The sequence below is a fragment of the Littorina saxatilis genome, unplaced genomic scaffold (genome assembly GCF_037325665.1).
Source record: "Littorina saxatilis isolate snail1 unplaced genomic scaffold, US_GU_Lsax_2.0 scaffold_551, whole genome shotgun sequence".
NCBI lineage: Eukaryota > Metazoa > Mollusca > Gastropoda > Littorinimorpha > Littorinidae > Littorina > Littorina saxatilis.
Genome location: NW_027128322.1, coordinates 19,139 through 44,246, shown reverse-complemented (window position 1 = coordinate 44,246; position 25,108 = coordinate 19,139). Strand labels below are relative to the sequence as shown.

The 25,108-nt window shown below is 42.7% G+C and overlaps 1 protein-coding gene and 1 long non-coding RNA gene across 3 annotated transcripts in view; both read left to right on the top strand.

Annotated features, from left to right (window-relative positions):
* The window catches only part of LOC138956683 (transcription initiation factor TFIID subunit 4-like), a gene marked incomplete at its 5' end in the record, with an annotated part of 79,646 nt that overhangs the window by 38,250 nt on the left and 16,288 nt on the right, over positions 1-25,108 (top strand). Inside the window, 6 exon segments of one of the 2 annotated variants that reach the window (XM_070327980.1) lie at positions 13,191-13,312; positions 14,086-14,175; positions 17,754-17,927; positions 19,533-19,730; positions 20,324-20,383; positions 21,660-21,827. In XM_070327980.1, the coding sequence (XP_070184081.1) occupies positions 13,191-13,312; positions 14,086-14,175; positions 17,754-17,927; positions 19,533-19,730; positions 20,324-20,383; positions 21,660-21,827 (812 nt within the window). 2 annotated transcript variants of the gene reach the window in all.
* On the top strand, positions 506-7,457 carry LOC138956684 (uncharacterized). Its single transcript, XR_011452751.1, has 4 exons — positions 506-952; positions 1,443-1,558; positions 5,996-6,056; positions 7,257-7,457. It is a non-coding gene; the product is annotated as an uncharacterized lncRNA (long non-coding RNA).

Here is a 25,108-nt window from a genome sequence, read left to right as displayed (position 1 = left end):
CTCAAGCAGGTGTTGACAAAGATTTGGATCTTTCCCAGCATGGTCTCTGTTGTCCTCCATGTCTCACACCCATAGAGAAGAACAGACTTGACGTTTGAATTGAAGATCCGAAGCTTCGTCCTTTGGCTAATCTCCTTGGAACTCCAGATCTTCTTTAGCATGACAAAGGCTCCCCGTGCTTTCCCAATCCTTGCTTTGACGTCCCTGTCCGAGCCTCCTTGTCCGTCAATGACGCTCCCCAGGTAAACAAAGGACTCCACTTCCTTGATGGGCTCCCCATTGATCACCACCGGATTGTCGGCTGTGGTGTTGGTCTTAATCAATTCGGTTTTCCTCTTGTTGATCTTGAGTCCTACACCGGCTGATATTGTCTCCAGGTGAGTAGTCTTGTCTTGCATTTGGGCATGGTTGTGGGAAAGGAGGGCAAGATCATCCGCAAAGTCGAGGTCTTCCAGTTGATCGAAGAGTGTCCATTGTATCCCATTTCTCCTCTTGCCTGCTGTTGTGGTCTTAAGCGGGGCTCACACACAGGTGGAGCAAGCGGAGCAAGGGTGGAGTAGGCTGCACCAGGCGGAGAGATGACGCTACTTCCGTTGCAGGAGTGGAGAAAGTTGTGTGTGCGGTGCGGAGCAAGGAATAGGACACGTTTCTATTTTTTGGCTCCGGTGCAGCGGTGCAGCCAATCAGCGCACTCATCACTTTCTCCGGAAATAGTAGTGTGACACTAGGTGGCATCCCAAATAACGACGGCCGCCTTTTTCGAAAGAACTTTTTCATGGATTTTACACAAGAATACCGAAACGGAAAGATAGAATGTGGTTTCCGCTAGATTTCAAGTCACGCTTTTCACTTTTCCGAGGAAGCCAACAGCTGAGTGTGAAGAAACGCTGCTGTTCAACTTCGAAATCTCCAGTCGCAGACGACCTTCGCTTTTGCAGTACAGTCAATGCAGGTGCAATGTTACTCATTTCGATCAGCTCGTTTTCGTATATATTTTTGCATTAAGATCATGTACAATGATTGGAATCAAAGGAGGAATGACTTCGGTATGTAAATGCGTTGGTTTGGCCGAAATCAATACAGCAGTAATTAAGCTAGGTTCTTTCTCGTCAGTTTGTTTTTTGCGACTGAAGTTTGTCTTCTGAATGTACCACTTGCTTGATTTTGATTGTTTGTTCAGCTCCTCGGCACAAAATTCATCATGCAAGATATCAATTTGTTGAATGATAACGGGATAAGTGAAGTTCAAACATGTATCTGCTTGCAAAAACAATCGCAGGGACAGATCTATCTGCTTCATTGACTGACAGATTGTCATTGAATTTCCAACGTAAAATGACTCGTTTGCAGACTCTCTAATTAGATCCATCGAGTGTTTGTGTTCTTAGATCCATTGGCTATGCAGGCTTTTTGCGATCATAACATTGTTTGGGTTTGTGCAGGTGCAATCTGCAGATCAGAGGAGATTGACCGCAGGGTGACGCAGTGTCAGTGATCAATGCAACTTGTGTTCGACACTCAATATTGCCTTCTACCAAACTCAAGGGCAAAACAAAAGGTACATGCTTGTGAATTCATATTATGTAATGTCTGTGAAGATTAACACCGTTTTTAGCTCTAGTCTGAGTGATCATGCTTATTAATATCCAATTCAAGTTACATACGATACATACTCCGCCCCAGCACCACCCTCACCCCATAGCACTGCTATACAGATACTACAGTCCAACAACTAACCCTCTAAAAGTCCCCCCCCCCCACTCTCGGTGTAACATCTGTTGCTATCTGCACCTTTGTGTGGTAATGGGAAACTCGTGCTCAAATAGTTTCAGAACTGTTGATATTATAAGAGTTTTATTTACCAATGGTTCTCCCCTCCCTCCTTCATATTACACCGACACTCTCTATGCCCACCCTCCACCCCCTTCCCCCATCCCTTCCCTCTACAGGCACGTCTACTAAAGTCTCAGACGTGATAGGATTAAGAGGATGCCACAATGATCCGGGTAACTTTGCAAATAATCATACTGATATAACAGAAGAAAGTTATTCCACAGTCATTTCTACTTATATAGGGAGGCTCACGCTCTCCGCGGCCCCGGCAGTCAAGCAGAGAGTACAAAGAGCTGTTTTCAACTCAAAATTGTGCTTATTTGAATTTTTATTAGAAACAAATAAAGTATGATTGCTCTTGAGTATAGTCATCTTAGTACACTCATCTAAGTTTGATGTGCAAAAAATGTGTTAACATAGTTGTATTTGGATGTGTAAAATGCCCCAAAGCGTCGCGCGCGTGCGTCGGACTTAGCCGCTGGCTTGCTGTGCAGCGATTTGGCCCCAAGCCACGGCTTTGTTCTAAATCGATCCTGAAACAACCCTGTTTTTGGTTGGTTCGTGTTTGCAAACTATAAATAATTCACCAATGAAACTTGGCGGAAGTAAAGATCTCCTCGTTGTACACGTCATATCAAGCGAAGAACCAATGGGAAGCACTGTAACATATCACACACAAACCATTTTCAAACGAAGAGGTCACAGTTGTTCCATTCATTGTTCGAAGTTCAACGCATCGCGTATTGATCGTCAACATCTTGAATTTTCTTGTGCCAAAGTTTCTCATTTGTAATCGAAGCGGTTTTTCAACACGAGCGTTTTAAAGACGAGAATTTGAGCGTCCAATCGCACTCCTAACAAAGCCGAGTGGAGACTGAGTTGCTGTGTTCCACGCTGCAGAATGTGTTATGGCGGGCGAGTCAACTAACTGCTGTGGGGGTGTCGAGTGGGTATGTAATCTGAACTGTTTCTCTGTCGAAATATGCATTAGTTTTGAATGAAAATCAAATTATAACTAAGTTCTAGTGTTTCAACCTATCGAAGGTTAAATTGTGTTTGTAAATCGGCTTAGATGCAACATATTCGATTTTGATGAGGAGATCATCATCCCCGGTATTTGGGCGATACCACTGTCGGACAATCCCCGAGGTTTCCCTGATCGAGCTGTGTTTTGTTTTGTAAAGTAAGCTTAAGTAAACGCATCCTGAATCTCATTAAACATAAGATTGATGAGATATTTACAATAAATCTGTAAATTTGATATTTTCTTCTGGATGGTAACAAATCTAATAGATCAGAGTGGCACTTCAGGAATGAAACGTGTCATATCACAATAGCTACTGAGTACTGTACCAGTTTTGTTTGCTGAATACCCGGGAACGTAGAAGAAGAAGTTTGCTGAATATGAATCATGACTGCAGATGATTTAAATTGTTGTTGTTACTATTGGTAAATAAGGGATCAACTCCTGTTCTTTTTGGGATACTACCATACAGCTGGAGACACTGCTACATGTAGTGTATTTGTTGTTTTAGTGATTTTTCACTACCTATTTTATTCATGTTTTTATTACTTAGTTAGTGGAAGAATCTTTTGTAATGTATGTTTGATGGTGTATGCTTTTAATTTAGTGTTGTTGACTATGAATGTAGATGTAAATGCTTGTATAATTGTGTTTTAATTTTAAATGTGTCAAGCACAAAGAGCATGATTGTAAAGTTATGATGTTGCGCTATATAAATGCTCATTTATTATTATTATTATTATTACATCTTTTCACTGTCGTATGTGGATTAATTAGACAGAAAGACAAAATGTTTTGTTTCTATTAATATTTTTTTAGGCTTGAGAATATATATAGTTGTTTTATGTTTTATGTTCTTTTGTTTTTCAGATTGTTTGCATCCCTGATCAGAAGGCTGTTGGAACCAAGTTTTCACTTGTACCTGGAACCTCTTTTCTCAGCGGCTGCTTAACAACTGAATCAGGACCACTGGGGGAGAATGCGGCACACTGCGAGACATCACAAATGGGGACTTCATCTCTCTCACGCTCTCGGCTGAGAATGTGGAGAAGTGTGGCAAAGTTACTCTTCCGGACGACTCCTGTCTTAGTCGCTACTTGGAAGTTCTTCACTTCTGGCTGATGAAGTTCACCACTCAGGCGTTCAACTCCAGGTCTCCAACTTCCGTGCAAGCAAAGTGTGGGCGTGTGAAAAAGATTTACGTCAAGCTTGTGAGTAACTACAACAGACGACCGACTGAAAAGAACTGCTCGGCCTTGTTTGACTTTTTGTGTCAGCCTTTCGTGTGGAAACTTGACGTCTTGTCAAAATGCATCTCTGAACAAGATGGAATAGTGGCTGTTCCAGAGAAGCCAGCCCCTGCGGCCCCTTCAACCATCCCTGCTCCTTGTGCCGTCGACGTGCCGGAGAGTGACTGTGAGATTGTTCTTCGTCAAGGCAAGACTTTATTCGACAGGGATTTGGTGAGCTGCAATATCGAAAAAGAGTTGCTTGCCTACCGACTTGACAGACAGCTTAGATTGAACAGTTTTCTGGAAGAAAAGATTGAGGAACTGTCATCTTTTATGTCAAAGGACAGCAAGGGAATTCTAAAAGAGAGGAAACTGCTGGAGAAAAAGACTCTAGCACTCGAAACCAAGGTGAAGTTCCTGAGAGATAAGATTAAAAGTAAAACTCTCAAACAAGGAACTGTTGACAGGAAAGTTCACGAGAAGATAGTTGTAGGACTAGTGCAGAAGAGTAAGGTGCTCACCAAACATCTTCAGTTTGAGGCCGGCGAGAATGAAAACGAGCTGTGATTAAGCTGCACATACAGTACTGTATGTTATTGAAAGTTCTAATGTACTTCATGATGGAGGTGTTATCCTTTTGTGATTTAAAAAAAAAAGTTATGCACTGGTTGTGCTGCTAAATTGAGTTGACAGATCCGCCGTTTGATTTTTTTTAACTTTTTTTTTTTTTTAAATTTTTTTAAAGACTTATTTGGTTACTTTATTCTTTTAGTTTGGTCCATATAACAAATAGTATCCTTGTGACTTGCCGTTGATGTCTCTGCTTTGAACAAACTTTTTATTTTTAATGGTTTTTGAAAGAATTTTTATGTGACGTAATATTTACTTTTTCATTATTCTAACTAAAATTGATATTTTTCCCCATCAAATCTGATTGAATATGTCTTAACTATGAAGAGCAGCTAATTTCCTTTAATTTGATATATTATAAGTTTATATTAGGTGAATAAATCATGTTAAAGTGAAGATCTGCATATCTGAGAAATAGAGTATTCAGAAGATGTCGGCCATTTTTTAATTTGGCTAAATTGACTTCATTAACTACTTTTTTCGCAAATAATTTCTGTATACATGCGTTTTAACATTCAATAAGTACAATTAATAAAACAGTTGATGAAAAAGAATTTTTTTTGTGTTTAGTGCTCTGCACAACTTTTTCTAAGGTGGTCTGGGGTTGGTGTGATGGACATTTTCCCCGACTTTGGTGCTTCCTAACTAAATTTCCAATAGAGCTACATCCCTAAAATTTTCGGATCCCATAGACAATATTATATTAAGCATATCTACAAAATTTCAGAAGAATAAAGACATAATTCGTTGATTTATGAATGGCCAAAGTTATGGAAAAAACATTAAAAATGAAAATGGCCGCCGGGCCTCCCTAACTTATACATTACAGTGTTACAAAACAGGAATTTGTGCTAAGTTATAATAGATCTACAAACAACAAAGACCCTCCAGCCCCCCCCCCCCCCCCCCCCCCCCCTCCTCACCTGCAACATATACATGTTCATGTCCAACTTTCCCAGTGGCTCTTAATCTTATGTCTATGACTGTTGATATTGAAGAGTAGAAAGTGTTTAGTTTTCAATGACTAAATTTCCCCTCACACACACACACACACAAACACACACGCACATGCACATAGCTGTTGTCTCCTTCTCAATCTCTCTGTGTCTCTCTGTTTAATTAAAATATTTGGATCACTAACTCTTCACTGAGATTCAGTGTTATGTGTTATGTGGAGTAAGATTAGTGAATGTTGCTGCTGATTCTGTTGTTCTTACTGTTCTTCCTCCCTGCATAATCTTTTTTCTCCTTAAACAGTTTTTTTTTATTACTACAGTGCGTCTATGGAGTGTACATCAGAGATGTGATGGGACCAAAAACATTCCAAAATGAAACAGGTAACTTTTTAAACTGGTCTTCATTTTGTTTATTGAGAAGTTGGTTCACATGATACATTTCAGAGTCGTCCTTTTAAATTCGTTAAATATTGCACCAGTCACTACATCTATAGATTATCAGATTAAGTTGTCTTCTTCTGCATTATGCATATGCAATATTCATCTTTAGTGCGCGCGCGTGTGTGTGTGTGTGTGTGTGTGTGTGTGTGTGTGTGTGTGTGTGTGTGTGTGTGTGTGTGTGTATGTGTGTGTGTGTGTGTTTATTGGTTGAAGACGACACAGGCCCCTTCCCTCATTTGTTTATCTGTGTGCGAGACTTCGTGAGTCAGTTGCATAGGCAGGATAGCTAACTGAGTTGCCTGCAAGACCGTTAACGGCATTTTGCACTGTATATTTGCTGTACATTAATTTCAGCTTAGGTATGACCAATACCAAAAGTTACAATGTTGTAGGTGAAATGGTCTGTCTTTTGGGCTCTTTCCAAAAAGGATCCGAATTCGGGGATAGACTCAACCGTTTCGGGTTTTATATGGAGCCGTACACTAATTAACCCGATTTAAGCATTAAAGAATTTAAGAGTGTTAGTTTTGGAGGGTATAAACTATGTAATTCAAATGAAAATTTCAATAATAAATTTTCGTATAATTAATATACTTACCCAATTCTCATAGTTTATACCCTCCCATCCTTCCACGCTACTTAATTTCCTATGGCGTCTTTTTTTTAGCTTGGTTACCACCCTTTCGAGGGCAGGTAATTTGAGTCGTTTTTCGACATCTAGCATATATATGAGATCTTAGTCAATGCATCCCTCAGACAACCAGTTACACCGTTAATGACACATGAAGCAATAAGGTAACTATCAGATAACACTTGTATACACAAAATCCACTCGGACAAGATCAACAAAATCTTACGATCTTGTTAACTCATTGGAGACGTAATGTTTTAGTCCTTTTTTTTTGGTTGAAAATGTGCTGAAAAAAGAAGATTACAGCTAGATCAAAACTCAAAAGTGTTCCAAATTACCCCTCCATTTGACCTGTGAACTCGCCACTGTGTTGACCTTTGTCATGCATAAGATATAGTTAATAATCGCCAAATATTAACTAACTAGGTCAACAGGTCAAGAAGTATTAAGCATTTTTATGGGCTGCATTTGTTTCATTTGTGTCACCCTTTATGTTTATACTTTTGCAGGCTGGTGTGGAGTTCTGATGTTGCCAGGGCGATGGAAGACACATACATAAGACATATAAACAAGCTTCCCTGTGAAGTGTTTTGATCACAAATCACCATTATTTTACACATTTATGCATATCTATTCTCAGCTCAGACTTGTGCTTTGAAATTGGATGTTTAAGTACTAGCTAAAACCCTGAATAAAGTCTTCGCAATACATGGAATGGGATCAAAAGTGAGTGTGTGTGTGTGTGTGTGTGTGTGTGTGCGTGTGTATGTGTGTGTGTGTGTGTGTGTGTGTGTGTGTGAAAACAACATTCAAAAATGAGGGTGAGATAAAACATAAAAAAAAAGCTACAGCACAGATACTTTTTTGTCTAGCGTCAAGGACGGATCCAGGGGGGGTTCCTGTCACCCCCCCCCCCCCCCCCCCCCCCCGGCCTGAACATGTATCTCCTCCAAGGGTGAAAAGAAAATAAAAATCAGTAAATCATGACAAATATTCGGAGAACGCGCCAGCTAGATTCCACATATTCTCATCTACATTTCAAAACGTCCAGACCTCCCTAGCGCCCTCAACTAATGAACCCCTAACAATTGGGGGCCCCCCCCAACCTGATACGGTCCGGCCATGAGCGTTCTATATCGTCCTCTTTAGAAACTTGTTGCGCTGTTGACACACGTACGTTTCTATTTGCAAACATCCATAAAGTAATATTTTGTTAATCATGTTTAAAACATTTCTTCTGAGTAGAGTGAAGCTAAATCAAACCACACACAAAATGAAAAAAACTAAATCTAAATCAAAGCCATATTGCGCGTAACATAAAGCAACAGTCTAACCGTCTGCAAGAGAGATTGTTAGTAGTAGATCTAAAAAAAAAGAATGGATTCCATGGAAGCTAGTGTAACTATACACATTCAACATCTTTGAAGCTTCGGATATAACTCGATAAAACAAAAAAGAACCAAAACTTAAAACATGTCCCAACAGTTGTTAGTCCACCTCTCTCTTCACCCGACCCCCACACTCACATAGTTTGTGTCTGAAAAGCTCTAAAACGCACTGGCACACACGCACACACACTGACTTATACAGAGTCCATTTAGAAATATGTTCAGTAATTGCGATAAAAGACAAGACTTTTGTCTCCTTTGGTAAACATCACGGTGTTTTTTTCCCGCCACTTCTTATCCACGTGTAAAAATATTTCCCATCAGACTGCGCGAGTGGAGAAACTACGTCATATCATAGGGGAATCCCCTACCGGAGCAGGATCGGAGCAGCCTGCTCCGGAACCGGAGCTTGTGTGTGAGAGGGCAGGTGGAGAGCGGAGCAGGATCGGAGCAGCCTGCTCCGCTTGCTCCGCCTGTGTGTGAGCCCCGCTTTAATGATCCAGTCGATAGCCAGAAGAAATAGGAATGGTGACAGTATACATCCTTGTCGTTCCCCCGTTTTCACCTCAAAGCTGTCGGATAGCTGGCCAGCATGTGCGACTCTACATTTCATATCCTGGTAGGTGCCCCGGATGAGGGAGATGAATTTCTCTGGAATGCCGTAGTGCCGCATGAGTTTCCACAGTGACTCTCTGTCCACGCTGTCGAAGGCTTTCTCATAATCAATGAAGTTGATGTATAGAGGAGACTTCCACTCCAGCGACTGCTCCACTATGATGCGTAAACTGGCAATCTGGTCAGGACAGGATCTGTTCTTCCTGAAACCCGCCTGTTCATCCCTGAGCTTGGTGTCAACTGCCTCCTTCATTCTATCCAAAAGGATTCGGTTGAGAACCTTCCTTGGCACGGACAGCAGCATGATCCCTCGGTAGTTTCCACAGTCTCGAAGATCCCCTTTCTTTGGAATCTTGATGATGATGCCTTCTCTCCATTGAGGTGGCACCTCTTCCTCCTCCCAAATCTTGCTAAACAGACTGTGGAACAAACTAATAGATGTCTCCATGTCTGCTTTGATGGCTTCTGCCGGTATCTCATCTGGCCCCGACGCTTTTCCATTTTTTAGTGACATTATGGCTTTCTTGATTTCCTCCTTTGTGGGCTTGTCTGTGTTGATGGGCAGTTCTGTCTCTGCTGGTCTGATGTCCGGTGGTGCTGCAGGGGTGGGTCTGTTCAATAGCTCCTTGAAGTGTTCCGCCCATCGCTTCATCTGATCGTCTGTCGTTGTTATTGGATCCCCATTCTTGTCCCTCACTGGTTTGTCGGTCTGCTGAAATTTTCCTGCTAACTTCTTGGTCGTCATGTAGAGATCTTTCAGATTTCCCTGTCCTGCAGCTTCTTCTGCCTCCTTCGCCAGGTTGTCTATGTAGTCTTTCTTGTCCTTCTTTATTCCTTTCTTTACTTCTTTCTCCGCCGCTGTGTACTCTTCCTGTGCCTTTGCTTTGCCTGCTCTCGTTCTGCTCTCGTTCCTCGCTTTTTTCTTTTTCTTCCTATCTTCAATTTTCTGAATGGTGTCTGCAGAAATCCATTCCTTGTGCTGCGATTTTTTCTTGCCCACCACTTCCTCGCAGGTATCCTTCCACATCTTGCTGTAGTGTTCCCACTGGCTCTTTATGTCTGCCTCATCTTCTTCGATCATCCCTTGAAGTGGCTGGAATCTGTTGGTGAGGCTTATCTGGAATCTTGTGCGTACTTCTTCATCTCTTAGCATTCCCACGTTGAACTTAATTCTAGCGTTGTTTGAGCTGTGGTGTTTCTTTAATCGCAGTCTGACTGTTGTGGTAACAAGCTGGTGGTCTGTGTACACATCTGCTCCCCTCATCACCCGTACATCCATCCAGGATCGTCTGAACTTTTTGTTGATGCAGATGTGGTCAATCTGGTTCTCTGTGACGTGGTCAGGTGAAATCCAGGTGGCCTTGTGTATTCGCTTGTGGGGGAAGACGCTTCCTCCTATCACCAGTTGGTTCAAGGCACACATCTCTGCAAAACGTTCTCCGTTGTCGTTCATCTGTCCCAGTCCATGCTTCCCCATGATGTCCTCGTATCCTGTGTTGTCCCCTCCAACTTTGGCATTGAAATCTCCCATCACCAGCGTTATATCTCTGTCCTTTATCCCGTCCAGGACTGCTTGTAACTGCCGGTAGTAGTTGTCCTTCTTTTCCACGTCTGGCTCATCGTTTGTTGGGGCATAGCACTGGATGATGTTCAGGTTGATGTTCTTCTTCTTGGTGGCAAACTTTGCTGTGATGATGCGGGGGCTGATAGCTTCATAGCTGATGAGTGCTCTCTGTGCCTCCGGCGCCAGCATCAGCGCCACGCCTAACGTGTGTGGGGCTCCTTCTTCTTGGTGTCCCGAATACAAAACTCCGTCGCGATATAACCTTGAATGGTTGAAAACGACGTTAAACACCAAATAAAGAAAGAAAGAATACAAAACTTCTTCTCCTGATGAGAGTCTCACCCTTCCAGATGTTGTCCACCTTGCTTCGCTTATTCCCAGTACTTGGATCTTGTACTTCTTCATCTCTCTTGCTACCTGCAGTGTCTTCCCAGCTTGGTACATGGTCTGCATGTTCCAGGTGGCTATTCTCGTTGTTCACCTGGTGGTCAGAAGGGGGGTCGGTCTCGCAGCTTCCTTTCGGCTTTCACTGTTGGACGTCATAGATCTCCTTGATGGAGACCCTTCCTCCTCCAGGCATGTGTCTTGGATATTTGTCGTTGATGCTTCTGTAACGTAGTCTTTTTCTAGACAGGGGTGTTGACCCTACGCAAACCATTTTAGACTCATGGGGGGAGCTGGCCTAGCTTAGTCTGACCTCTATCCTTTGACCTGTCCAGCATGGGTGACCCTACCAGGAGCATTTGCTCCGGCTGGCATAGCTCTCCGGGTTATCGAGATACTCAAGCCCCCACCCCACGACAAGGAGTAGACCGTGTGGGGGAGCGGCCCCCGCACTCCCGCATTATTTTCCTCCTTTTTGATGATTTCCTGTTCCCATGCCTCATACATATAATATACTGTTCAAAAAAAGAAACGCATAGTTGCTACTTGCCAAATTTGTTTTATTTGTCGAAAAAATTAACAGAAAATCCAATATTTAGATTATTTGTTTGAAATTTGGTATGGACACAGTTGAATGCACACACAGTTCATTTGCATCTTCAAATCAATCAGTCAATCAATACGATTGGGTGCCGAGGCTGTCAAGTCAGTAGGGGGTGTGACTGCCTTGAGCAGCAACAACTGCCCGGCACCTTCTGGGCATGGACTGGATCAGATGCCGGATATCTTGCTGTGGGATGGTGTCCCACTCCTCCTGAAGTGCCTGCAATAGATCGCGGTGATTTGCCGGCGCTTCTTCTCGCCTGCGCACACGTCTGTCCAATTCATCCCAGAGGTGTTCTATCGGGTTCATGTCTGGCGACATGGATGGCCAGGGAAGCACCTGGACATGGTGGTCGGTGAGGAACTGGGTGGTGAGTCGTGCTGTGTGCGGGCGAGCGTTGTCCTGCTGGAATATGGCATCCTGGTCAGCCAGAAGAGGAAGGGCGTGTGGGCGCAGAATTTCCTCCACGTATCGCTGGGCAGTTATGCGCCCTTGGACGTGCACCAGGGTGCTCCTTCCAGCGGTATTGATCGCCCCCCACACCATGACGCCTCCACCACCATGAACGGGTGCCTCATCCACACAGTTGGGCGCGTAACGTTCGTTTACTCTCCGGTAGACCCTCCTCCGACCATCATGTCGCTGGAGCAGGAAGTAGGACTCGTCGCTGAACCACACGTGTCTCCAGTGATTCCGGACGGTCCAGCGAAGGTGCTGGTTGCCCCACTGCACTCGGTTCTGGCGATGGCGGCGGGTGAGGACAGCTCCTCTGTGAGGTCTGCGAGCTCTCAAACCAGCTTCATGCAGGCGGTTCCGCACGGTCTGGTCCGATAATTGGTGTGGCCCGGGGAGAGCCTGGACAGAAGATGAGGCCGACAGGAAACGATTCCGGAGGTGGCGGAGCCGTATGAAGCGGTCGTGAGCAGCAGTTGTCGCCCTTGGTCTTCCCGCTCGTGGCAAGTCAGCAACGGAGCCAGTGGCTTGAAACCTGACCCACAGTCTACTGATGGTGCTCTGGGACACGTGGAAGTGCCTGGCGATTGCACTTTGACTTTGGCCTGCTTGTAAACGACCCAATGCAATTTGGCGGTCTTCTCTGCTCAATCGGGCCATCTTTCGTCGCTGAATTGTCGTCTGATTTCTTTGTGGCGAACAATCCGCTTTTATGGGTTTTGGAAGACATGGTGAGAGCTCAATATTCCCCGAGTTTCACCAGATTACACTGAAGCATGACGAGTGGTCATGCCAAATGAGCAATTTTGACATTGTAGCCACTGATAACGCATGCGTCACGTGCAGAGCTCACTTGTGGCAATGGACGAAAGGTCGACGACCAGATAAACATTTTCTGCAGTTTGGTGGATATCCTTGTAGCCATATAACTAAATTAACCAAATATTACAAGCTATGCGTTTCTTTTTTTGAACAGTATATGTGCTGTGTGAGTGTACAATGTATTTTTTAGCTGGAATTTGAGTTTGTGTGTGTTTTTTATTTTTTTTATTTTGATTTGAATGTCAAATTTTTGTGTTTGTGCGTGTTTTCATTTGTGTATATTTATTTTTGTTGGATGAGTGGTGGGCGAATGTTCGGATCTTCTTATTGTAGTAATTTATGCAACAGTTACTGTAGTCATGCTGATGGTAAAAATCAGGTTATAAAATGATGCCTTTTATTATTTAGAGAGAGGGGATCACAATGTGCTGTCTCTCGCTGTTTGTGTGTATGTGTGGTTATGTGTGTGTGCGTACATGTGTGTATGTGTTTGTTTACACGTCCTGTTTTGTGTTCAAAAACTTTGTGATTCACGCTTGTTTCTCCAGGTATCACCCTTCGTCTGATGGAGCCTTCAGTTCATACAACATTTTTCTTTTTCTCTCTTTTGCAGACAAAATGATGCTGGAAAATGTCAAAAAGTGCAAAAGCTTTCTGTCTACACTTTTAAAGCTAGCTGCCAACCAGCCTGCTAGTACTGTCAAGAATGTTCGCGACCTCATTCAGGGCCTCATCGTAAGTTGATGTTAGCTGTGGTGATGTAGGAGAAATTAAAAGAAAGTGGGTTATTTGTAAGGGAAGTTTAAAGTCCTTTTGGTTTCCATGAGAATTAATGCATATTTTTATGTTTTTATTTGCTGAACATAATCCTAATTTTTGTGAAGTAGTGTCATGGTAAGAATCATATCTTACAAGTTGCAGTTACACAGGCTTTCTTGCATTATTTTTTCAGTTCTCGAAAACATATAATATACATACATGTTTTGTAATTGATATATTTTCTTGCCTGGAGCTTAGCTGGGGTAAAAGCGTTTTCTTGCTTACAAATGTATCAGCAGATGACACAAAAGAGTCCAAGGGTTGTCAGCTTCATGTTGATGAAGAATGAAGCAAAGGGAAAGTATGTCATATAAAGATTTGACAGGCGCATTGGCCTAGTGGATAAAACATCAACCTCCCAATCGGAAGGTCTGGGGTACGAATCCCGGCCGGGCCTGGTGGGTTAAGGTCGGAGATTTGTTCAATCTCTCAGGTCAACTTATGTCCAGACCTGCTAGTGCCTTATCCCCCTTTATGTGTGCATGCAAGAACAAGACCAAGTGCGCACGCGAAAGTTCTTGTAATCCATGTCAGAGTTCGGTGGGTTATAGAAACACGAAAATACCCTACATGCTTTCCTCGAAAGCGTTGTATGGCTGCCTAAATGGCGGGGTAAAAACGGTCATACACATAAGAGTTTCAGCCCATGAACACAGAAGAAGAAGATGTAAAGGTTTTCTGTATTGCAGGACTCCAAGGTGGAGCCGGAGAACTTCACTCATAAGTTGCAGCACGAGCTCAAATCCTCTCCGCAGCCTTACCTCGTCCCATTTCTCAAGGTAACTTTCATTTTGCTCAACTGTCATGTGTTTCTAGGAATTCTCTCTCCGGAGTTGCTCTTATGATATATATTTTAAACATCTATATATATATATATATCCCATGACCTCCCTTCTTTGTCTCTGTTACTTCAGTATGGGTATATATGTTGTATTTTTATAGCTCAATAAATACATCATGGACTCAAAAAAATATATGATAGTGCAGATTCCGATTTGGGCGAAGAACTACTTTGCTCCCGACCTTTGACCTCGCGCCGAACAATGTGACACATTTGTATGAAGTTCCAAAATCGTATTGCACGGCTCAGAAAACCATATCAGTTGCACGCAAAAATGAATCTCAGAACTGATCTGATGTATGAGATGCAATAAGCAAACGTTTCTTTCATTATGAAAGCAATGCAGGTGGGAAAAAACGAACATTCAACTTACAAGATAACCAGATGCTAGCGAACCAAAACAAAAACACGAGTACCCTCCCCTTGCTTCGTTAGCAGACGACTTTTGAGAATCTGTCAGACCGTCCTTACCTGGCACGGTTGGGCTTCGCTATCATCAGCTGTTTCACGTGTTTTGCGAGCAAGTCTACTCTTTTGCCTGGCTCTGCAGTAAGTCCACATTGGCGATGAAGGTATCTAAGAACTTAACATGTGTGTATTTTTCCGTAATCCAGTCATATTCTTTCAAAATGCAATCAAGCGGCGGTGACAGACTTGGGTCCTGTTTTCCTCGCACCCATACCAGTTTAGGTTCATGCAAACACACTCGCAAAACATGTAGATACATTTCAAATAGGGAGCAAATGGTTAAATCTACATATGTGTTCCCTAAAATTTGCTTCTCTGTCAATAAGACTAATTGTATAATAATGCGTTCGAAAAAAACAACGTGGAATCGATTCTGAATCGAGTCGAGTAAGCCAAATGGGGGCCAAACCGGTTTCCCCGTTCCGCCGACCTGAAACGCAAAAGAATTGTGCGCTTCAACTAAATGGATTTCTATACGACTTCATTACTTTCTTGCAACTTATGAACCTTTACTTAAAGCTTTTAAACGGTCTGAAAGTAGTGTTACCGCGTACTTATAGATGCACTCATTCGTTTTATTTTTTCAGCGACGGTCACTTAGTTTAAGGTTGCAAAAAGGCCAAGTCTCGCTGAAAACACTGTTTCACACTCCACAGATCGCAACAGTGCCGCTAGTAGTCTACACTTTGTGTTTGATGGTAGAATGGGATATACAGATTACAACACTCGTGGTTTTTTATATGGCTTGTATTTCAGTCAAGACCCAGCGGGAATATCAATCGAGAGCCACTCGCCAAAGGCTCGTGTCTCCCGATGATATTCATCCGCTGGGTCTTGACTGAAATACAAGCCATATAAAAAACCACTCGTGTTGTAACCTATACATACGACTTGTGTCTGTTTGTGTGTGTGTGTGTGTGTGTGTGTGTGTGTGTGTGTGTGTGTGTGTGTGTTCGCGATGCACGGCCAAAGTTCTCGATGGATCTGCTTCAAATTTGGTGGGCATATTCAGGTAGACCCCGGACACAACCTGGTCGATGAGAATTTTCAACACGTGCTCTCAGCGCGCAGCGTTGAACCGATTTTGGTTTTTGAGTCACTTGAGAAAAAGTGACTCTATGTAATCGGTCAGTGTTAGTCTGTCCGGCCGGCCGGCCGTCCGTAGACACCACCTTAACGTTGGACTTTTCTCGGAAACTATCAAAGCGATCGGGCTCATATTTTGTTTAGTCGTGACCTCCAATGACCTCTACACTTTAACGATGGTTTCGTTGACCTTTGACCTTTTTCAAGGTCACAGGTCAGCGTCAAAGGAAAAATTAGACATTTTATATCTTTGACAAAGTTCATCGGATGTGATTGAAACTTTGTAGGATTATTCTTTACATCAAAGTATTTACATCTGTAGCCTTTTACGAACGTTATCAGAAAAACAAGGGAGATAACTAGCCTTTTCTGTTCGGCAACACACAACTTAACGTTGGGCTTTTCTCGGAAACTATAAAAGTGACCGGGCTCAAATTTTATGTGAACGTGACTCATTGTGTTGTGAATAGCAATTTCTTCCTGTCCATCTGATGCCTCATATAATATTCAGAACTGCGAAAGTGACTCGATCGAGCGTTTGCTCTTCTTGTTTTGTTCATCTTCCCAGATCCATTCCCAGTAACTCTTCCTTATCTTCTCCAGTGTTTGCGTTTATCTCCCTTCCTTCGTGTGGCGTCAATCCATATTCCCGTTACTATTTTTATAAGGTCACTGTCCACAACGCTCAATCCATATTCCCGTAACTATTTTTAGAAGTTTTCCTTCGTGTGGCGTCAATCGCGTACGGTGCGCCAAGTTGTACTCACTGTAAAAGTGCAAAGGTCGAATCAATTTATAGCCACGCGAAAAATACACTGTCATCTATATCTATATATTTATATAGATATATATATATATATACGACTTCTCTGTGTGTGTGTGTGTGTGTGTGGGCAACACCTTTATAGCCACGCAAAAAATACACTGTCATCTATCTCTATATATTTATAGAATAGATATATATATATATATAAACGGCTTCTCTGTGTGTGTGTGTGTGTGTGTGTGTGGGCAACACCTGTGGATTGTAGAGTTCTGTTTGTGATGTGGTCTGGCGGCTTTGGTGTGTCAGTATGTTCAGGCCTTCCTTTGAGAAGCCATAACAGTTTTGAAAGGGCTAAGAGATAAGCTCTAAATTTCTCAATCCTGTTTGAGTGGACTTCGCCTCCAAAGGTGATTGTGGTGTTTCGGCACTAGGTTACATTCGGCGGCGTCGACAGGGATGGGACTCGACTTGATATTTTCAGGAATGGCATTATGGCCACTGAATCATTTTCGTGCTGTTCCCATTCCACGAATCTGGGAGGGACCTAAGCTTGGCGGGTCCGCGGGGGCGGGTGTGACAGGGAGACTACCGTCGCCCTTCACAGCAGACTCTGCAGAGTTGTTCGCCTTAGAAGTTGTGAGCTATTTATAGCTCGCAAGGCAACACCTGTGGATTGTAGAGTTCTGTTTGTGATATCGTAAATATTCTGCATCAAATTTGGTGGGCATATTCAGGTGGACCCCGGGCACAAACTGGTGGATGAAAATTTTCAACACGTGCTCTAAGCCGGCGAACCGCTACTCTGTCTCGCGATCCACCCGGCAAAGCCGGGTATTCCTCTAGTATATATATATATTTAAGAAGGTGCCCAAATGGTCCCCCCCCCCCCCCCCCCTGTTATTTCCGTAGAGATTCCCCCCCTAATGGTGGGTTATTGCTGTCAGAAAGTGTCAGAACATTCTTGAAAATAACTCAGGAGTATGCTTTCTTCTGTCATCTCTTGATCATTTTTGTCGGAGATGAAGGTTCATATCCTCTGTCTGTCAGCTGATTTAGTTTGAGATTTCTAACAAGTGTGTAGTAACTGATACTTCCTTCTTTGAATTCTAGTGTCTCTCTTCTTTGTTGGAAGAAGAAAGGTGAGCTATTTACAGTGGAGCACAGTAGTGAACAGTTGCTGTGTTTTACCAATACAGAAAAGCTTGCCAATGCTCCGTCAGTCCATGCAGCTGGGGAAGATGAGCATTGAGGGAATTCGACCACCACCCCATGAGGTTGTCATAGCAACGCCTTCGTCCCAAACCACACAAGCAACTATTCAGAGGCCGCAGATTATGTCACAGCAAACAGCTGTGGTGCGACCACCAATGGTCAGTATAAAGAATCTGTTTACATTTGTTTTGAAGTTTTGTCAATTCTGCTTTTGTCCATGGTAGTCATTTTGTCGAATCTAAAATTTTAATTCTGTCATGATCTAGGTTGTGATTTTGTCAATGGACCATGTTCAGAAATAAATGTGTGTTTGTATGTGCTTTGGAAGCATTGGGCCTCTTCAGGCGAGGCAAAACAAAGCAACTGATCAGTTGAGCCCAATGATTAATGCATCAGCATGAAAAAATGAGCTGCATCATGCATTTTGTGCAATGTTCACTTGGTCTGTCGCCCTCTTCTTCCCAAAATGTGCACATCACACCTCACTATTCACCGCCAAGGGATCGAGTGCTGTACAAATTCTGTCTGCCTAATATTCACGGATCTTGTTAGATCATTTAATGAAAGGGCATTTGCCTTATCTTTCATCTCTGTCGGGATTTAACCTAGAACGGTTGAAAATGACATTAAACACTGAATTAAGGAGGGAAGAAGGTCTTTCTACATTGGTAGAGGTATGACTGTTTGAAGTCAACCTTACCTAGATGGACTACTACACTGGATTCTTGCTCCTGGAGAGCTTGATATGTTTTTTTTGTCCCGTGAGGACGCTCAGAAGGTACCTTTCACGGACTTGACAATTGGTCAGAAAGTCAGAAGCTTTTATGATATCACTTAACACAGCAAGGTGTAAGGATATTGCAAAAGTAACTTTAACCAAGTGAGTCTCCATGGTGATCAGACAGGTGTTTACCTGGTGACAAACACAGTCTGGAGATGTTAGGGCAGTTTTTGCCTCTCACTGTAGCTAGAACGTATGAGGCAAGGGCATGGGCCTCCTCTTTGACAGTCCTTTGGTCGGGCCTCTTTGGCTGAAGTACTGGAGTCGGCTTACTGGCGGTCTGAGGAGGTTTTTATTAACTTCTACCTCAGAGACGTCTTGAGACAGGACGGCAGTTCCGCGTTACCTGTTATGGTAGTCGCAGGACAGGTTCTAATATCATAATTTCACTATATACCCGCCACCTATAGTAGCAATCTGCTATTTGTGAGTTGGGTAAAGATATGTAATTCAAATCCAAAATTTAAAAATAAATTTTCATTTAATTAATATACTTACCCAACTCACAACGTTTATTCCCTCCCACCTCCCCGCTGTGGTTGGTACGGGGGTCTAAAAAAGAGTGAGTTGGGCTTCGTTTTGAATGATAGGTTGGCGGCGTATGCGCACGCATGCTGAAGTCAGACTAGTAATAGTATGGCATTATGGGATTGATCACTTTCTTTTTTAGAGTGGTCTCCCTTGTTACCAAGGGGCGTCGTACAGCGTAACCAGCACTGAACTAGAGTTAATTGCTATTTGTGAGTTGGGTAAGTATATTAATTAAATGAAAATTTATTTATAAAATTTTGGAATAACAGTTGCATAGGCATATCCATAGATTTTGATGACTTTCATGATACACAGAAGATTTTGTAGTTTGTTTGAGTTTGATAGAAAGTGATCTGAAGTGGATATTTAACATCCTCATTGTAACTCTCCCCCTGACATGAGCATGAAGCCAAAGGATTCACACCAACGTTTGATGATTGTATCCGTACAGAGTCGATCAAAAAATGAAGACCCAGAACAGTTGAAGCTGAAGTCTGGAACGCCGAAGAAGAAGAAGCTGAAGCAGAAAGCTAAAGAATTGCAGCAGGCGGAGGCGGAAGAAGTTGGGCAGCGAGAAGCCAACCTGACAGCCCTCGGAGCTATCGGGCCTCGCAAAAAACAGAAACTGGATGAGGAATTGGGTCTACCAGTAAGTATTCATTAGACTTACTTTGTGCCTGTTATGCCCTCTAGCATGTAGGGTAACAGAGTATTAATTTTCTTTTTTCTCATTTTCTGATCTTTGTGGTGCATGTGGCTCTGCGGCTGGAATTCCCACAATGCGGAAAGTATTCCTGCAGGCAGAAACTAAGAGTAATGCTCGCTCCATAGAACTGGTTGCTCAGAACATTTTTCCCGCTTGCATTCGGTGTAATGTGTAGTTTTGAATAGTATTTGGGGATTAGTTTTACTTGATTGGTTGAACCTATTGATAGGTTGAATATTTATTTAAATTTTGAAGCACAGAGTTCTGGTGTTTTTGTTGTATTTTTTTTTTTTTTTTTACCAGTAAATGATGAGTTATCCGTCACATCAGGTCAGTTCAGAAGATTTGTATTGTGAAATCATATACATATGTTCCACGGTTCTGATGTACAATTAGGAGTGACGTGCCAGCGCTTTGTAAGGAAACTATTATTTACACGACAAAAACAGTGACACAGTTGATAAATAGTTTTTCCCAAACTTTCACTGAGAAAAATGCAGAATTCATGAGATATGCTTTGTGACTTTCACTTTCAGGGCAGTTCCGGTCCTAGTAGTTTACCCAATGGGCCTGGTACACCTTCCAACAGGCAGTCTGTAAGTATAGAAACCAAACACTGTGTGTGTGGGGGGGGGGGGGTCACTGTGTGTTGCTGTCTGTCTGCCAGTGTGTCCTTTTGTGCCTGCCTGCATTCATGCCTTCATGTAAGTGTAAAAACAAATCTTTATCTGCCCTTGATAATGAGTATACTTATTACTAGTAGTTACCTCTATTTAATGTGCGCTATAGAAAGTAGCCTGCATGTGAGTTGGGTGGATTTTCCCTCAGTACTCATATTATCGTTTGAATGAATTAGACTTGTAATTTGCACTTCATCGACATGGAAGTCTTGGTTCCACTGCCCCAACATACAAGTATCAGGCAAGGGAATCTTCCGCCTTTTGGCGGAAATCCGCCTTTTTGATGAGCCCCAGGGTCATTTCTGAGATCGGTGTAAATCCGTTGAGATAATTTTGGGGGGAGGGGAGGGTACGGTACTTTCATCCGCGTAAATGACAGGAAATTACACAGTTACCTCTCTTGATGAACAAAAAAGAAAGATGTCACCAATGAAGCAAATGAACACACGACACTTAAATTAATTGACCGGTTCAAGTTAACAACCAAACTTATTTGAAATGGCTTTGCTCCATATGCACACCGTAGAAGGAAGCTAAGGAAAGTTCAGTATACGTGCGGTCACGTGATACGATACGGGCCATCGAGTTGAAGTGTTGGCGGGCTGGAAGGTAGGATTTTCACTTAGTATTCAATATATACCAGTCATTCATAACTACTATCAATTAGATTATGTTTCTTACGATGCTAGCTTATCCCTCCTTCATTCCTACTATGCTCAGTTCTTTGGTTTAGCAAGAAACGTCTATGAAAAATTCGAATCGCATGCTAAGGTCAAAGTGCACCCATGCTAAGGTCAAAGTGCAATTCTTTCAGGCAGCTTTTTGTGCATTCCCTCGATCTATTGTACACTCTGAAACATTTCGGGAGGTTACCAGCTACCCATCTTTGTATTGTGAACAAAAACAAGAATGTGGAGGTCCTTGATCGCATGAAAACAAAATCGTGTGTGGGGTCCCAGTTTTTGCTAAGATCAAAGTGCACATGTCTGTAAATTGCAGAAATGCTAAGGTCAAAGTGCTTTTTCAGATCATAGAGACTGCCCTCCATTTATAGTCTTTAAGGCTATTACATTGAAAACATTGTTGTAGAGGCTTCCTTGTAGCCCAACATTTGTTTGGGGTCCCATACTATGGCAGTCAAGAGAATTATGTTACAAAATATTCACGGTATGCGAGGTTGTGCTTTTTACAGATGGACAGTCTTTCATTTGAGACTCTCGACAGCATTCATGAAATCAGTCATGAAGTGGTGGTGGAAGCCGGTGGGGATCAGGAGGAAGTAGAAAAAGTCGACCCAGTGAAACCCATGGCGTCAACCTCTATGTCCCAGGAGGTCGGTGAGGAGGAGCAGCAAGAGGAGGTACTACCAGGACAACCATTGGCCATTTCCACCTCCACGAAAAAAAAACATCTTTGCAACACCTGCGGCAAGATGTATGCCAGAAAGTGGGCCCTGGTAGAACATGAGCGTCATTATCACAAGATTGGCGGTGGCTCGAGGTACACATGCCCGTATTGTGACAAGGAGTTCATGGCCAAGTACTCCTTTGAATTGCATATGAATGGGCACGAGGAAAAGAAGCCTTTTTTTTGCTCTACCTGCAACAAGATTTTTTTTTAAATAAAAGCTGTTCCACATTCATAAAGTAATGTTCAACTGATTGACACAAACTTGATCTATAATATGTGACCTGTATCAATCCAGTCAACTCTAAGAATATTTCACATATTCAAACCAACCTCCTTCCCACTACCAGCACTAGTCTGACATACTCAACATCCACCAAATTATTTTCTGAAAAAAATATTTTTTCTTTTTGAACAAGAATGATGATAATTACTTATTTTCTTTCCCATATTGGTTGTTGGCTAGCCCATATAAAATATGTACACTCAGACACTTGAGTGACCTCATTTCTGACACTATGACATCATAACATGATGTCATCACCAAGAGTAGCCAAGACTGACCAAATCAAACAATGACATCATAGCTTAATGAGGTCAAGACTTATACCCTTGATAGCTCAGTGGACATTTTCAGTGGTCAAAATCTTTTCCAGCAAACATTTTCCTGCTGGGATTCTAAAATTTGATGAAAACAAGCCAAATTTTGGTCATGCCTGCTGATTACCAACACCTACAATTTAGTGAAATTTAGAGGCTTTTGCTCCCAAAATAACTGACAAAAGTGTGAGTATCAAAGCGGTAGCTTCAATAACATCTGATATAACCTCAACGTTAAGTTTTATAAAACGAACATGACCCCGCTGTGACCCCTAAATTGGACGAAGGTCAACCAGACTGGGGTTACTTCGTGAGATCATCAAACCCTAAAAGTTTCGGCCGGCCATCCGGCCATACCACCGGACACATATGAATCCTAATACTCACCAATTACTCAGATCAGGTGAGTCAAAAACTATAAATTGAGGGCAGTCTCTATGATCTGAAAAAGCACTTTGACCTTAGCATTTCTGCAATTTACAGACATGTGCACTTTGATCTTAGCAAAAACTGGGACCCCGCACACGATTTTGTTTGCATGCGATCAAGGACCTCCACATTCTTGTTTTTGTTCACAATACAAAGATGGGTAGCTGGTAACCTCCCGGTGTGATATGATTACTTTTAAAAGGGCCTACTGTGATGAAACCCCCAAAACATCTGATCCTGATCTTTTTGGCAAGAAATTACTCCATACTGAGAGAGACTGATTGTGTACCAGTTTGTTTGTTTGTTCGTTCATGGGATGAAACTCCCACGGCTTTTACGTGTATAACCGTTTTTACCCCGCCATTTAGGCAGCCATACGCCGCTTTCGGAGGAAGCATGCGGGGTATTTTCGTGTTTCTATAACCCACCGAACTCTGACATGGATTACAGGATCTTTTTCGTTGCGCACTTGGTCTTGTGCTTGCGTGTACACACGGGGTTGTTCGGACACCGAGGAGAGTCTGCACACAAAGTTGACTCTGAGAAATAAATCTCTCGACGAACTCACGCTGACAGCGGCCAACTGGATACAAATCCAGCGCGCTACCGACTGAGCTGCATCCCCGCCCTGGTGTGTACCAGTGAGCTACATAGAGTGACTGGATGTAATGAACTTTCAGACACCGATGCCCTGGAACAGTTGCTATAGCAGATGTCTCTCTCTCACACTGTTTCTAACTACATGTAGTGTGAATGTGTCAGTTTGGTTTGTTGCTGTGTCTGGTGGTCGTGTTGTGGATTACACATGTTGCAGAATGATATTGAGTACATAGCGGCAAAATATTGTCAAATCTCAGCGATGTATTAACCGATGCAAGCAAAATTTAATCGGACACAGTCCGCCTTCTATAAAGTATGATAGGACATCTGACTGAGACCTGACCATATGAATCGCACATTTGAGGCAGTTAATCGGTCTATGAGTATGACCGATGTCCGACGCCTAACGACATCCCTGCACATGGGCATTCTCTCTCTCTCTCTCTCTCTCTCTCTCTCTCTCTCTCTCTCTCTCTCTCTCTCTCTCTCTCTCTCTCTCTCTCTCACCCACCAACACATAAGCTTACACAGAAGAAGATTCAGTGTTTAATTTAGGAAAACACATGAATAAGACTATTACATCCGCTATGAAACAAAACTAGGGGGGGGGGGGGGGGGTGATTTATGAGCTAGATAATATATACAGGGGTACCTGTGTTAAGCCCAAAATTCATATATTCATGAAACAGCACTGATGAAAACAGGCACAGGGGTGTTGCCACAAATGCATACCAATAGGACAAATGTCCTGAGCTCTTCTTCGGTATCAATAGGACATTTGACTGCTTTCAGAAATGTTAATAGGACCTAATAATTGTGTGCATATTCTTACCCAACTCACATAGATAGCAATAACTTCGTTTGGTTGCTAAGACATTGAAGCACTCTTACATGGTAACATGGGGAGATAACTCTAAAACAAAAACCACATGCCATATAAGGCATGGTCCTTGGTGGTTATCTCCCCTGCCGGTGTACTGCGCATGCGCAGGATGTATACCAGTGACAATCATTTCTTTTTCTTCAACGCACGGCGCTGGACGTGTTTGAAGTGCTCTGGCTTTTCTTTAAGCCATTGGTCTTTACTGCTGTGGAGACCATCGAATCTCGGTAACGTTGTTTCATCTTTCTTCTCTTCTTCAAGAATTGGTGAGAGATTTCATTTTTATTATTGAGAGAATTTTTTGTAGCGTATTTGAGCGTTTTGCATCTTGTTGTTGTGAGTTCATTTTTCATTCAAAATGGCTGACAAGCTGAAAGATAAAGAGAAGGTTTGGAGTTCAGCCAAGCAGGTTAGCTCTCCAGGTTCTCAATCGGGCAAAGCGAACAAATCTAAAGCTAAGGCGGCTACGGCCTCAACTACTCGTAGTTCTCAGAAAAATTCTCATAGTGAGAACTTGTCCGTTGTTAGCGTTCTCAACCCGGAGACTCAAGAATCCTTTTTTGTTTCCATTGATGCTAAACCTACCTCTTCTGACAAAGCATTTTTGGAGAAAGTTCAGGCTCCTCAAGCCGATCAATCTTTGAGTAAAGCCGATTTACTGGCTATTTTGTCTTCTTTTAAGACAGAGGTGCGTGACATGTTAGCGACGGAACGGCAGATAG